A 14,805-nucleotide genomic window follows, 5' to 3' on the forward strand; every position below is an offset into this window, starting at 1 on the left:
ACTAAACCCCACAATCCCCACTGAAAATGTGGCAAAACCAAGGACCCTTGCATCTTGCTTTCAAACATTCACTCTGTTGCACAGAGAGATTATGGGCATTCCATAATGGGTGTTCTGAGAGCAGCCTGCTTCTGTTTCCTCACGCTACTCTACAGGACAAACACATTGAGCTGACCAGCCCTAAAAGACTTCAGTTGCAAGTTAAAACCTGAAATGGTCTGTATGATCATTTAAGATGTTACATGACAGTTAATTTTCTCCCCTGTATTGTCAGTATCTACTTTAACTGTGTACAAACTCTTGTTTTTGAGCCTAACTCTCCCCCCAACCTAACAACTTCGGACTGAATTTATGTAGTGATTTCAACAAGGGCAGGAGGGATTTGAAGAAGTTTGGTTATTTTTCTGGTATTTGCTCCCTGGGCCCTGACATGGGCTACAAGAATTGCAGAGGCAGCACACTCATCCCTTGGGGAAAGATAATGGACTTCTCCAACTAATTAAGGAGTGACATGGCAGGGATGGAATCCCTGGCTAGAAACATGGTGATCAATACAATAAGTATAGCATGTGTGGTGGGGAGGAGTGTTGCAGATCTTAAAGATATGTAAGACAAATGCCTGCAGGTTTTGGAAACGGCAAATACAGTCCCATACTTCTGCATGCTTGTCACCCTCTTATCCGACCTCTGTCAGCTCCACAGGCCAATCATAGCTGCTTCATGTGATTAACAGCTGGTCCCATAGCATGTGGAACAACTAGTGCTCCCTTCCACTTCACTGGAATGCATGGGGTTAGAGCATGCAAAGTCGGAGCAGGCTGAGGAATAGCAGCTCCTGCCCTTCCACTTCCCACCCAGTGAAGATCCCCCAGTGATGTTACCTTCCCCCCAGGCCTCAGATGGGGACAGAGATCACCTAGTGCTGGTCTCTCCTCCCTCCCAAAGCTTAGGGGAAGGGGTATTTGTATCAGCTGTGTGTGTGGTGGGCTCTGCAGTGTGTGTGGATCTGTCAGATATGGGGAGGTGCCTCAGTTGTGGGGGGTGGGGAGGACAGACTCAATTGGCTTGTTTTCAGCAGTGGTAGGTAGTAGATGAGGCTTTGGGAAGTATACTTTTTTCCCCCCCCATTCTGGCCTCTGGATGCTTACTAGACCCACCCAAAAAAACCCAACTACTAGTATTTAAAAAAGTCTTGTGTAGATTTTTTGTTGTTCCTTTAAACTTCTCAAGACTTCTGAAATGACTAGTCATTTGGTTTTTTTTAACTACAAAGCACAGTGTTAAATTCTGCACTTTATATATATACACATACACAGCTAATAGCAGTAGAGGGCAACCATATAATAGCCTAACAAGCACATTTCAAATTACTGCTAGACTTAATTTTGTTTGTTTGTTTTGTTTTTTTACAGTCCTTCATTACAATTTGAAGCTGCATGGGCACTGACTAACATAGCATCGGGCACTTCTGCACAGACCCAAGCTGTGGTACAGTCAAGTAAGTGCTAAAAGTTGCTCATTTTTGGGATATGTGGATGTTGCTGGGTAAAGGTGAAAAGTGTCTTCAATTTGGAATTTTATATTAAAACCATGAAAAAGAAATTAGTAGAAAAGTGCTAGAAATAATAGTCATGCTTTTGCTTGTAACCCTTAAGGTATTTCCCAACAAGGATTAGTATTACTGGGGGGGAGGGATAGCTCAGTGGTTTGAGCATTGGCCTGCTTGTGAGTTCAATCCTTGAGGGGGCCATTTAGGGATCTGGGGCAAAAATTGGGTATTGGTCCTGCTTTGAGCAGGGAGTTAGACTAGATGACCTCCTGAGGTCCCTTCCAACTCAGATATTCTGTGATTAGGAAATTGAGGCCTGAGTATGGAAGGTTGAAGAGTCATCTTATGAACATCACAGAAACTGTTAATTCTTTGTCACTCTTAAAAGATATTTCCTGAAATTGAGTGCTGTTACTCTCCACAGAACTAGAACCAGAAGGCTTAATAAATAATTATTCCTACTTTAAAAGATGCTATAAATGTTATAGTTTTAAAAATGCTTTTAAATACGGATAGCTGTGTCGTGGTTGCACAGTTGAAGTTAGTCAGGAAATGTAATTGTTGAAGATTTCAAACTGAACCTGTGCTCATGTTAAAGCTGCTATTATCTAGAATTCTTGTGCTCATCATGACATCCTTATGTGTTATGTCATAAGCAGTGATATATGAAGTTGTGTATTTAAGCAGAGTAATAAGAATAGGAAATCTGTACATATGACACAGCCTAATAAATGGTTTCATGTACCTGACCACTGAGAGGCATGAGGGGAACATGTCCTCTCCCAAAATCTGGTTGGATTTCCTGCTCAGCTAATACCTGGCAGGGAAAATGCAAGGGTAGCATCAGTCCTGGTGTCTACTGTACTTTTAATGCGAGGGGAAGGGAAAGTGACTCAGGTGTCAATAGCTATATTTAGTTTCAGGAGAGAAAATGAGAATGAAAAGTGCAATGTCTGGAGCTTCTGCTGTTTCCACAGGAAGAGAGGGGGAATAAGAAGCAAAACTGCCTCTGAGGTGCTGCTCTTTTAAGGGGGATAGAGAGTGAGGGAACAAAGGGTGCCTTGCTGCTGTTGTAGAAGGAAAGAGGCTGTGCTTTTATTTTGCTCTAGCCTAGGTACAGAAGGAGCTAGGAGGCTGAAGGCTGCTGGCAATCAGAAGAGAACACTAGAAAAGGGGCAAAAAAAAGAGATGGGGACCTGTAATAATTGATTATTTTAAAGAGGTGAAAACAGGGATGATTTTATTGATTTTTAGAGGGGCAGATAATGCATGCAATGTAATTTGGAAGACAGCATTAATTTTGTTTAGGAGAAGAGATGCATTAATTTGCTTGGTGGGAGAATACATTTTGTGGGGGGAATTTGGTGTGGAGAGATTAATTGAGCTAGAATTTATTTATTTATGGGGCAAAGATATGGAGGGAATAGCTGACTAGATGTGACTGAATGTGAGGTTGAGGGGGATGGGAACTGAAGGATTTGAATTACTTTCCTGCAGTTTGGCCTGTACCTTCCAGAGGAAAAGGGGGAATGAAGGGGTAAAAATGGTAACTGTAAGCTTCCCCTCCCTGCCTATCTCCCATGAGCCCAGCTACCCTTTCAGCTGCAGCTTGTGTCTCAGCAGCCATGTTCATTTCTTTCTTTGCATTTTGGTGGGGGGCGAGGGTAAGAGGGTGGTAGCTATATTAGTCTCATAATTAGATATTTTCAGCAGACAGTGGTGGTTTAGCCACAAGCTGCAGCTGAAAGGCCAGCCAGGCTTGTGGCAGACAAGATGTAGAAAGGGATTAAGTCCAAGGAGTCTTTTTTTTTTTTTTTAAGTTAATAAATATATTCAGAGTATCAAAGAAAAGGTGTTTTTAACTTTCCCTTGTCCTTCCACTAGGAACTGCTTTTCATAGTCAAAAGGTACATTGCATAAATCCCTCGATCAATTTTTAATATTAAATTAATGAGAGAAAAAAGGAAAGGAACATAAACTCTGGCAAGTCAAGTGTAAAAGTATATTTAGGTAGGCAAAAAAAGAATTTGAAGAGCAACTAGCAAAAGACAAACTAATTTAAGTACATCAGAAGCAGGAAGCCTGCCAATCAGTGGAGGCAGTGGATGATCAAGGTGCTAAAGGATCACTCAAGGAAGACAAGGTTGTTGCAGAGAAGCTAAATGAATTCTTTGCATTGGTCTTCATTGTAGAGGGTGTGAGGGAGATTACCACACCTGAGTCATTCTTTTTGGATGATAAATCTGAGGTACTCTCCCAGATTGAGGTATCAATAAAGGAGGTTTTGGAACAAATAGATAAATTAAACAGTAATAAGTCACCAGGACCAGATGGTATTCACCCCAGAGTTCTGAAGGAACTCAAATATGAAATGGCAGAACTACTAACTGGGTATGTAACCTATCATTTAAATCAACCTCTGTTACCAGATGACTGGAGAATAGCTGATGTGACACCAATATTTTAAAAAGGCTCCAGAGGCAATCCTGGCGATTACAGGCTGGTAAGCCTAACTTCAGAACCAGGCAAATTGGTTGAAACTATAGTAAAGAACAGAATTATCAGACATACAGATTAACACAATTTGGGGAAGAGTCAGCACTGCTTTTGTAAAAGGAAGGCATGCCTCACCAATCTATTAGACTTCTTTGATAGGGTCAACAAACATGTGACAAGGGTGAGCCAGCGGATATAGTGTACTTAGACTTTTAAAAAGCCTTTGACCAGCTCCCTCATGAACTTCTCTTAAGCAAAGTAAGCAGTCATGGGATAAGAGGAATCAGTAACTGGTTAACGGATAAGAAACAAAGGGTAGGGATAAATGGTCAGTTTTCACAATGGAGAGAGTGGTGCCCTGTAAGGAATCTGTACTGGGACCAGTGCTGTTCAACATATTCAAAAATGATCTGGAAAAGGGGTAAACAGTGATGTGGCAGACGATACAAAGTTTGCAGATGATACAAATATAGTCAAGATAGTGAAGTATAAAGCTGACTTTGAAGAGCTACAAATGGATCTCACAAAACTGGGTGACTGGGCAACAAAATGGCAGATAAATTCAGTTCTGATAAATTCAAAGTAGTACACATTGAAAAACATAATCTCAACTATGCATACAAAATAATGGGGTCTAAATTAGCTGTTACAACTCAAGAAAGAGATTTTAGAGTCATTGGGTTAGTTCTCTGGAACATCTGCTCCATGTATAGCAGCAGTCAAAAAAAGCTAACAATGTTAAGAACCATTAGGAAAGGAATAGATAAAATGGAATATATAATGCCAGTATATAAATCTATGGTACACCCACACCTTGAATACTGCTTGAGTGCTGGTCTCTCCATCTCAAAAAAGATATATATTAGAACTGGAACAGGCACAGAGATGGGCAACAAAAATGATTAAGGGGTATGGAATAGCTTCCATGTAAGGAGAGATTAAAAAAACAGGGACTCTTCAGTTTGGAAAAGAGAAATGCAAGTTTAGAATTTGCAGTGTTGTCAAAATTGCAGAGAAACCATAAAATCCCAGGATTTCACCTGCAGTTTTTCTCATGTCTCAATGCTAAAACAGCTTTTTCAAGGATTTTGATACTATTCAGTGAGATAGTTCTCATGCAAATTACCCCAACAGGCTGTTTGCTGTCAGGCTAGACAGAGTATATACAGTGATTTTACAAAAAGGGCAAGACTTAGATGCCAACTGTGTGTGCTCAGTGATTTTTCAGTTACTACTTCTTCAATTGTCTTTTTCCAAGTCTAGTAATGTCTGTAGACCTTGGAGTTATTTCCATTCCGGGTGTCAAACTTCAGCTATTTTTGCTCCAGCTCTATTGAAAATAAAGTATAGTTAAACTTTACACTTTTTTGTGGAAGAAACAACAAAAAACCCTCTAATTTTGTTCTTTAATTACTTAAACAGATTTTTGCAAAAATTCACCTTCTGTTGGAGGGCAGATGTGAAACATTTCATCCCACTTCTAAAAACACAAAAGTTGTGCTATCAAAAGAAAAAATACTTACTTGATCCTCCCCAATCCAGACATGCTGGCTCCGTGTTCCAGCAGAGTTCTTTCATTGAGCCATTGATTGTAAAGAAAGGCAGGCAAGAATATTCCATTAAAGTAGGACCCGGTGATCCAGGTAGGACTGAATGTCACAGCACCCTAGGGAAGTGAAGTTTTTAGGTGTCAGTGTGTTAGATGTCCCTCATATCTGTTGAGCACTGTTACTAATCTTGAGGCAACTTTAACAAATTCATTTGCAGTTCGTCTTAACTACATGGAATTTTTCCATAGATTTTGTTCATTAAGCTGTTCAAATTTTTTGGTTTACTACTACCTCATGTTAAATTATCAATAATAAAATAATTGTTGTGTCCACTAATAATAAAAATTTTAAAAAAATGTATATTGCAAATTTTCTATTTAAAAACTCACTTTAATTTTCTTAGCTTTTAGTATTTTAATGTTTACAGCACTCACAAGAGAAAATACTAACTCATTCACCAGCTTATTAATCAGTTTTAGTTTGCCTGATGGGACTACATGATAAAGTATGATAGTGTGCAAATTAAAAGTTTTCCATTGAGACTCCTCATGCTTTCAAGGAATGGGTTGTGTGAGGCGAAGTGGATGCCTCAGGGGGAATAGTACCAATATGAATTCTTAAAGAGGTGGTTTTTCCAGGTCATGGTTTTTGAAGCACATTGTCAAGGCAGCATGGGAAGCTTATGTTTGTGCTCTGGTTATGCACCTGGTTTGTGGGTAAATAGAAGATCCAATTTCCAGGATGCTGGACTTAGTACCTTTAACTTAAAATTTTGTTTAAATGTATTGACTCCCACCTTTTGGAGGGGAGGGGAGTTTAGGTGCAGGGATCATTGTGTAACATTTGGTTATTTTCTGAAAAGAAACATTTTTGAGAATTTATGTATAGTGCTAACTTAAATTGTGAGGTCTTAATGTCAGGCAAAGTTATGGAATTATATAAATGTTTAATAGTAATAGACTAAAATAATGTGTACAGTTTCTTGTGTTCCACTAACAGAGCCGAATCTTTTCATTCTATAGATGCAGTACCCCTCTTTTTGAGACTGCTTCACTCACCACATCAGAATGTTTGTGAGCAAGCTGTTTGGGCTCTTGGAAATATTATAGGTAAGTGTTAACTGTATTTTCAGAGGTACTTGAAATTAAATCAGGGGACACATAAGAATTTTAGATTCTGACTTTTGAACATTGGCATTACCATATGAGACTATGTTTCCTCTGTATTCTCTGGTTTCATATAATTTTCCACATGGCAAGAATCCATATGTATATACTAATTATTAAGTTTGGAGAGTTAGTGACTTCATTTGCCCTAAGAAATTTTAATATCAATTTTATGCCTCCTAAAATATTTGTATTAAACAACGGCTTTTGGTACTAAACTTCTGGTGAGGAAACATAGAATATCAGTATCCCAACATAAGTCATTGCATACATTTCAAGGTTTTCCATCTTTAATGTAATTTTTTTTAAAACAATTTTCATTTCTGTAGGTGATGGTCCTCAGTGTAGAGATTATGTCATATCACTGGGAGTTGTCAAACCTCTTCTGTCCTTCATCAATCCCTCCATTCCCATCACCTTCCTTCGGAACGTCACATGGGTCATTGTAAATCTCTGCAGGAATAAGGACCCCCCACCGCCTATGGAGACAGTTCAGGAGGTAAATAATTACGATAGGACTGATTTTTAAACCTTATCTTTGGGCTACAGGACAATTTTTTTTATGCTGCTGTATGTGCTACAGAGTAATGCATGTTTTATGATACTGCCTGGTATTAATTACCAATTAATAGAAGTATCAAAGTGGTCTATTTATGTAATCTAATTGGAGGTTATAACTAAGCTAATTATACCATTTGAGAGGGTGAATACTCACTAATTAGTCTTTGGAAAATATGTTGAAATAGACTGTTAAAAAGTGAAGACTGTAGAAAGTGTTAACTTGCAGAGTTAGTTTAATTTGCAGTTTCATACTTCCACCAAACAAGAGACTACTACAAACATGGTTCTGTACATACAAATAGCTATTCAAATGAAATTACTTCTAATTATGTGAAATGTAAGTAAATTAGTAAGTGGATGTGTCATTTTAATATATATTTAAGTTTTGAGTACTTATCAAAAATATATAGTGTCAGTGATATGTCCCCATTTTAAAACGGAAGCACCTGAAAATATTGACTGCCCAGATATATGTGGGGCGGGGGATGCAGACTTGAAGACAGTTTCTGCCAATTGTAAAAAGAGGGATGCTGTTTTACTGTGGATCATACTACCAACCTATTTAAAGCTCTACTTTGTTTACAAATATATTTTGATGTCTATAGTCTTTGAAGCAGTTTGAAGTATCATTTTAGTGCAAAATGAAATACGATGGAACTTCAGAATTGAGAGACAGTACAAGCAGAATACTTTGGTTTAAAAGTGAGAATTTACCAAACAAGAATTTATGTATTGTTGTAAGAGTGACTTTGCTCTGGCTCTGCACAAATGCATGTAAAAAAACCCATTTTATCTTGATCCTAATAACTTCCCGTTAAGTTTGCTTGTTTTCCCTGAAAATGTTCTCTTCTCTCTCTCTCTCCTTTAAAGTATAGCACTGCTGCAACTTTATTTTGCATTTGTACAAAATTCCTGCAAAATATTTAATTTTTTTATGACGTTTGAGTGAATGCCATTTGTTAGGAAACATAGGTGTATAATACATGAATAAATCCTCAAACCATACTGTTCTACATGTCCTATTGTAACTTGCTTTTACACAGCTGACGTTACTTTGTGATGGACAGGTGCCACTTTAATTATTGATAGTTTATTTTTTTCAGATTTTGCCAGCATTGTGTGTTCTTATATACCATACAGATATAAACGTAAGTAAAAACAAGACGAATACCTTAAAATTTTGAGTATTTGGATATTTTTTCTTTGTTTCTCCAGAGACAAAAATGTTTATGGATTGTATTTAAATGGTAAACTTGTTTTGTATGTTAACATGAATATAATTAAGTAAACACACTACTGTCAGAATTTTCAAGATAGATTCCGGTCAACAGGAGAGTAAAAGGGGAAGCACAAACATTATTTCTGAAATTTAGAACCTTTTTACCCTTTACATAGTAACTATGTACACAGAAGTTAACTGTGTAGGTTGCAAAGTCAAACACTTGAAATTTGTGAGATGCCAGATTTACGTTTGCCTGTGCTCCCTTAATTCTGCCTCTTGAGTGTCCAGTTTATGAAATGTGCGGAGCACAAGTCCGATGTGAAATACAGTTATGGTCATGTAATTAGACTGTATCATAAGATATGCAGAAAGAGGCAGAATTAAATTTGCAAGGGCGGCATAAATCTGGCCTAAATTTCCTAACTTTTGAGTGCTTGACTTTGAAATCTAAATAACTTAACCTAGGAAATTGTCTACAAAAACCTACTTTTTAAAAAGCAAAGAGGTAAATTCTGTTGTGCAACTGAAACAATCCATCATTCATACTCTTTAGGATTTGAATACCAAACCTTCAGCACTGCAACACACACTTGAGCTCCAGAAATAACTACATTACCTAGCCACAGGACACAACTGCTATGCCAAAGGGAGGAATGGGCTGCTGGGGCAATGTGCTGGGTCTTAGGAGGAAGTGTGGCTCTCTTCCCGCCCTGGGCTTGGGATAGCTCCAGTTTCTTACCCCTTTTCGTGCCCCTGGTGGAGGGTAGGAGAAAGGGGACATTAGGGCTATGTGTTGAGTCTGGGAGGTGGTTCAGCAGTCCCTAGCACAGTGTGATGTGTAGGTGCTGCTGCTGTTTTGACAATGGGTCTGGCTCTTTTGAATGTTCGTGTTCAGTTAATGTTTTAGCATGTTGTCAACATTTGCATGGAACACAAGTGAGAGATGGGAAATTGCGACTTCACAGTTTATAACTCAGCCAAACCTAAACAAAAATTCAGGGGTCAAAGAAAAAACTTCTCTAGTTCTGTAAGATTTCTCAGCCAAATTTCAAAGGTCTTCGGCAAGCACTGGAGAGGAGAGAGCTTCTCAAAAACAAAAGGTTGCAAGAATCTCTTTAATGGAAAGTATTAGGCACCCTAAATAATAGGGGTCACTACGAGCTCCATCTATAATATAAATAATCTTTTATCCAGAATAAACCCAGTGTATTAATATGTGTACCTATATTCGTGCATCCTTCACAATTAGGATTAAATTCACTTATTACTAAATGTTTACCAAATTCACTTATTACTGCAGTGTAGCAGTCTCAAATAGACTGCTGCAGCTGTTTAAAAGCACCAAGTAACATTGCACAACAGTTTAGAACAGGAGGTGAATAAGACCTCTTCTAACTAAAATTGCAGTGAGAATTTTAGATCGGAATTAGACTAGTCCTCTGGCCTCAGTGCTCAACTCTTAAAACCAACACATGGTCTCTCTTAATATGACCATAAGGCAACTTCTGTCGTAATCAACAGATAGTAACTCCAGCAGTCATCCTCGGAAAGAGCTGGGATTGGTTCAGTACTGTCTCAAGGGAAGAGAGATCCACCTGCAGAATCACTATGGCTATTTCATCACCTAGGTTTTCCTTGATTGTCTTCCATTGAAATACTGACCAGGCCCAACTGTACCCCAAAAAGTGTTTTGGTTTTTTTAATTAACCTCCCCCCCTCAAAGTTTGTGAAGAAAACATGTGACACATTTGAACTGTTGATGGAACAAATGAGCATCTATTTCACCATTGTAGTTGCCATCATAACATTCTAGCTAACTGTTTGTTTCTCCTGGTAGCATTTCTGAGCTCTCCCTATTGCTAAATTGCATGCTTTTTTTAAAAAAAGACTTGTGGAGTGTTGATCACACAATTCAGATGCAGTCTTGCACTCAGTGTGTAAGCTGTCTGTTCTTTTCTGCTTCCTGCAGATTCTTGTGGATACTGTTTGGGCTTTGTCCTACCTAACAGATGGTGGTAATGAACAGATACAGATGGTCATTGATTCAGGCGTTGTACCTTTTCTAGTTCCCCTTCTGAGCCATCAGGAGGTTAAAGTTCAAGTAAGTCTGTTTTTTGTTTTCTTGATGGCACTGAATAATAGTTTTAGTAAGTTATGTGCCATGTGTCCTGGGGAAAAAAAAGTTTGAGTGGTGAGACTAGCATTTACAATCATGTTAGTTAATTAGATTTAAAAAAGGATCCCAAAGGCAGTGTCCCTACTAGGAAAAAAGGTATGTTTTTGAAATGTGTTACTATCCTTGTGTAGATGGGGAAACTTGTATTTTAATGTGTTTATTGGTGGGGGTCAGTCCAAGGCTTCCTCTCCTAAGGTCAACCCCTGCTAGCTAATGCAAATTGCCATGTCTACACTACACAAACCTAAAGTGGGAGGAGGTGATGGTAAGTAGTGAACTGGGGATGTAGTGAGGGTGAGAAGTGATGTTGGGGGATTGGGCCCTGATACATTAATCCAAGGTTTTTGGTATAGATATAGGTCTGTGCAGGTCACTATGGTCTTGTTGAAAGGTCTGTCAAGCTCTAGTTTAGTTGTAGGAAACTCTTCAGATTAAATTCTTTTCTAATATGTAGATATTTTTAATATAATTTCCATAGCCTTCTGTTGAAGGTATATGTACAGTCTCTTGGTGTGACCCTTGTGTGTAAAAATGAGTACAAGTTGTGCAAGAATGATACCCATTAAAGTGTCTTCCATTGAGTGGTTGTCAACTTCACATTCCTTTTTAAAAATATAGTGAGACTTGTGGTACCAAAATATTTTTTACTCAATCTGTGTTATGTTTTGTCTTCTATAATCTGTAATGCATTTTTCTCCAGTCTAATCTTTTTTTACTCTTGCCTTATCCCTAAATTTTCAGTCTGTTTTGTTCAATGATGTCCTGAGACTCTTGGCTCCTTATCAGTTCTCCTGCTCTCGTACTTTTGTTGATTCTTCTTTTGAGCTTTCAAATCCCAGACATCTTTTTAATTTTTTTTAAAATTATTAAAAATATTAAATTATAACAAAGCAGATCTTCAGATAGCCACATCATTAAGTCTTATAAATGTTCTATGGTAGAAAAAACTTCAAGTTGATGAGAACTTAGGAAAATAAAAGTAAAACTTGAACATGTTAGGTATATATGATATGACACATAGTATTCATACATTAACTTACCATAAAGAATATAAAATGAACAATCCCTACACTTCACTCTAATCTACAAAGGTTTGATAGATCATTTAGTAGGGCATCAGAAATAGATTACCTAAAGGGTCATCTTTTTCCAGTCTATTTAACTTTGAGACTGTTTGTAGCCATTGTTCTAGCAAGGGCAAAAACCTTCAAGTTTTCCTGAATTTTAATCCTCTGTTATTTGGTGCATGTAATACTTTGGGTATAGGAAGAAGAGTGGGTGATGTATATGCTGATACCTAATCCTGGAGATAAGTATGGTTATTTTGGGACCTCTGAGTGCCAAAATAAACTCAGATGCTATAATCCTCTTTAGTAAGGAGAATTGGTATTTCCATGTAGAAGGTAGGGAAACCAATCTAGCTTAGCCAGCTCAAAAAAAAAAAAGAATATTTTTAAAATATTGTCAGTTGTAAAACATTAATTACTTGGCTAATGAATAAAGAGCTAGACCCTACTGAGAGCAATTTGAGAGTCAGTACTTAGTAGGAAGGGGAAAAATGGGGAGTTCTGAGTTGAATAGCTGTCTGGGGAGATACAGAAAAAGCATGGGAACATTGAATGTAACTCAGATCAGACCTCTGAATTAATTGGTCTTCTCAGTCACCTTCTTCTCTTTCAGTTTTAAGTTCCTTAATCTTTCAATAACTTTGTAATCTTGCACTCTCCTTGACTTTTTCACTCAAGAAAATATTTGTATTCTGCTTTTTCACTTTGCGGAGAGGTAGTGCAAGAACTCCACCATGCACACACTCAGCATATTGCTGAGCATGGTTTTGAAGATACAGTGCTAAATTAGATTTCGGGAAATGACTGGTTTAAAAGGACACTGTCATAGTTTTTTTAGTGATCCTTGTTTTACCGCAGGTAATATAAGGCATGCAGTAATGACTTATTACTTTTTTTCTTCAAATGTAGACAGCAGCGCTGAGAGCAGTTGGCAACATAGTAACTGGTACTGATGAACAAACACAAGTTGTTCTCAACTGTGATGTTCTCTCTCACTTCCCAAATCTTCTGACGCATCCAAAAGAGAAGATAAACAAGGTATATTTTGGTTTTATTTTCATTTTTGTTTGTTTCTAGGTTCACCTTTTAGGTTAACAAAACATCTCTCCTTTTGTAGCACATGGCAAGCAGAATTCCCAGCTACTTTTTATTTATTTTATTCTTTTTAACTTTAGGGAATAGTTTAAAACAGTTTAAAGCCTTCCATTAATAACCACGTCTGCATAGTGGCCACAAACTATTCTCTTGGAGATATGATTGGCAATCCCACTTAAAGGGACTACTTTAATAAGAGTGTAAAATGTTGTCTTTTCACATAAAAATGTTACTTCTGTAAAATTTTACAGCATATAAATACCAAAGGTGAGTACCTGTAGAAGAGATGTGGTTGGAACTCCTCTGCTTCAGACCAACAGCGAAAGCAATATTGAAACCTACACACTTTTTTTTCTTCAGTTTTCACTCCTGGCAGACTTATTTATATAGTGCCAGAGGTGTGCACAGATTTTATAAGACTGTGTGATCTGGTGGTCTGATCCACAACTGAGGAAAATTAAAACCCACTCAAACCAGTTGCACAGATCTAGTTCCTTTTTCAGGGCTTTCTTTAGAAGCAAATGTAAAGCAACCCAAAACAGATTTACTTCCCAACAGGGCTGAAGATAAAAAGCTATCTCCAGAGCTTCACAGCCCTCCTCAATAGAGGCTTCCCATTGTGTGCTCTTACTCACTGTTCGTGGCCCCCTCCCAGGCCTTCTGCCTGGCAAATGGAAAGGCATCTCCTAGCTCCTTGGGAGATGCTGGGTCTCTCCTATTTGCTCTTCTGCTTAAGAGGCAGGAAGCCTTATATCCAATTTCCTCTATGGCACATGACTAGGAACAAGCATGTGACCTGAAACTACTGCTCCCAGGTGTAAGGGCCCAAGGGCTGTAACAGGCGTACAGGGACACGCACAGTGGCTCCAGTACCCTATTGTACATCCTATCTGTTTCAAGGAGCTTGTGATCTAAAGATACCTATCCTAAGTGTAATCTTAGCATTGAAATACAGTACTTTGTATCACTATATGAGAATTGTGAGCCACCTGCATTGCAGTTAATATTCATAAATAAGTATTATCACTTTCAGTTGAGCCCACAGGAAAAACAATGTGCCCTTCAAAATATTATAATTACTAGCGTATCACTCATCCAGCACTATAATATTTGCTCCGCCACCTTCCCAGTTTTGGCCCTCTGGAAAGTTTTTACCTATGCTTAATTTTGGCAATTTCAAGACAGTTACCGTTTATAAGTAGCATATCTGTTAGTTCTTCTAAGATGGTTTCCTGAGCCTCATTTGAAGAAAGGGAAGGCCATTCTTAGTAATTGCCCAACATAAGTGTCATTTTAAAGGGAATATGGGGTTTTCCTTTTTTGTGGGGGAGGAGACGGAGGTAGAGGGATTTTTTTTTTTAAAGGGAGAAGAGAGCTAAATGCCTTCTAGAAGCCCCATTTTTATACCAGGAATAAATCATACCCTCTACTGTGGCATCTGAGGGGCATCCTGAGGCTTCTGACAGCAACTGGCATCCTACCAGCTTCCACTGCAGGATGTGTAGAGCAGAGGGAACCCTAAATGTTGACCACTAATGCCGACCAAACCATTGAAACTTCTCCATATTGCTTAAATCAGGAGCGGGCAAACTTTTTGGCCTGACCACATCAGGTTTCGGAAATTGTATGGAGGGCCAGTTAGGGGAGGCTGTGCCCCCGCCCCCTATCTGCCCCGCCCTTGCTTCTCATCTCCTCCCCCACTTGCCCCAGGACTCCTGCCCCATCCAACCTCCCCCCCCCATTCCCTGACAGCCCCCCCAGGATCCCTGCCCCATTCACACACACCCCCGCTCCCTGTCTGCTGACCGCCCCCAGAACCCCTGCCCCCCACCGCCCCATCCTACCCCCCCTCCTTCCTGACTCCCCCCATTCCCTGCCCTCTGACTGTCCCGACCCCGTTCACACCCCCGCCCCCTGACCACC

General features: G+C 38.8%; 1 protein-coding gene across 1 annotated transcript in view; it reads left to right on the top strand.

The window, feature by feature from the left end:
* The window catches only part of KPNA3 (karyopherin subunit alpha 3), a 78,307-nt gene that overhangs the window by 47,456 nt on the left and 16,046 nt on the right, over positions 1 to 14,805 (top strand). The window contains exons 7-12 of the mRNA XM_077811164.1: positions 1,413 to 1,498; positions 6,618 to 6,704; positions 7,091 to 7,260; positions 8,426 to 8,470; positions 10,514 to 10,645; positions 12,697 to 12,825. Coding sequence (XP_077667290.1) covers positions 1,413 to 1,498; positions 6,618 to 6,704; positions 7,091 to 7,260; positions 8,426 to 8,470; positions 10,514 to 10,645; positions 12,697 to 12,825 — 649 coding nt within the window. The remainder of the gene's footprint in view (positions 1 to 1,412; positions 1,499 to 6,617; positions 6,705 to 7,090; positions 7,261 to 8,425; positions 8,471 to 10,513; positions 10,646 to 12,696; positions 12,826 to 14,805) is intronic.

Source organism: Eretmochelys imbricata, chromosome 1, assembly GCF_965152235.1.
Source record: "Eretmochelys imbricata isolate rEreImb1 chromosome 1, rEreImb1.hap1, whole genome shotgun sequence".
In the NCBI taxonomy this organism is placed as follows: Eukaryota; Metazoa; Chordata; order Testudines; family Cheloniidae; genus Eretmochelys; species Eretmochelys imbricata.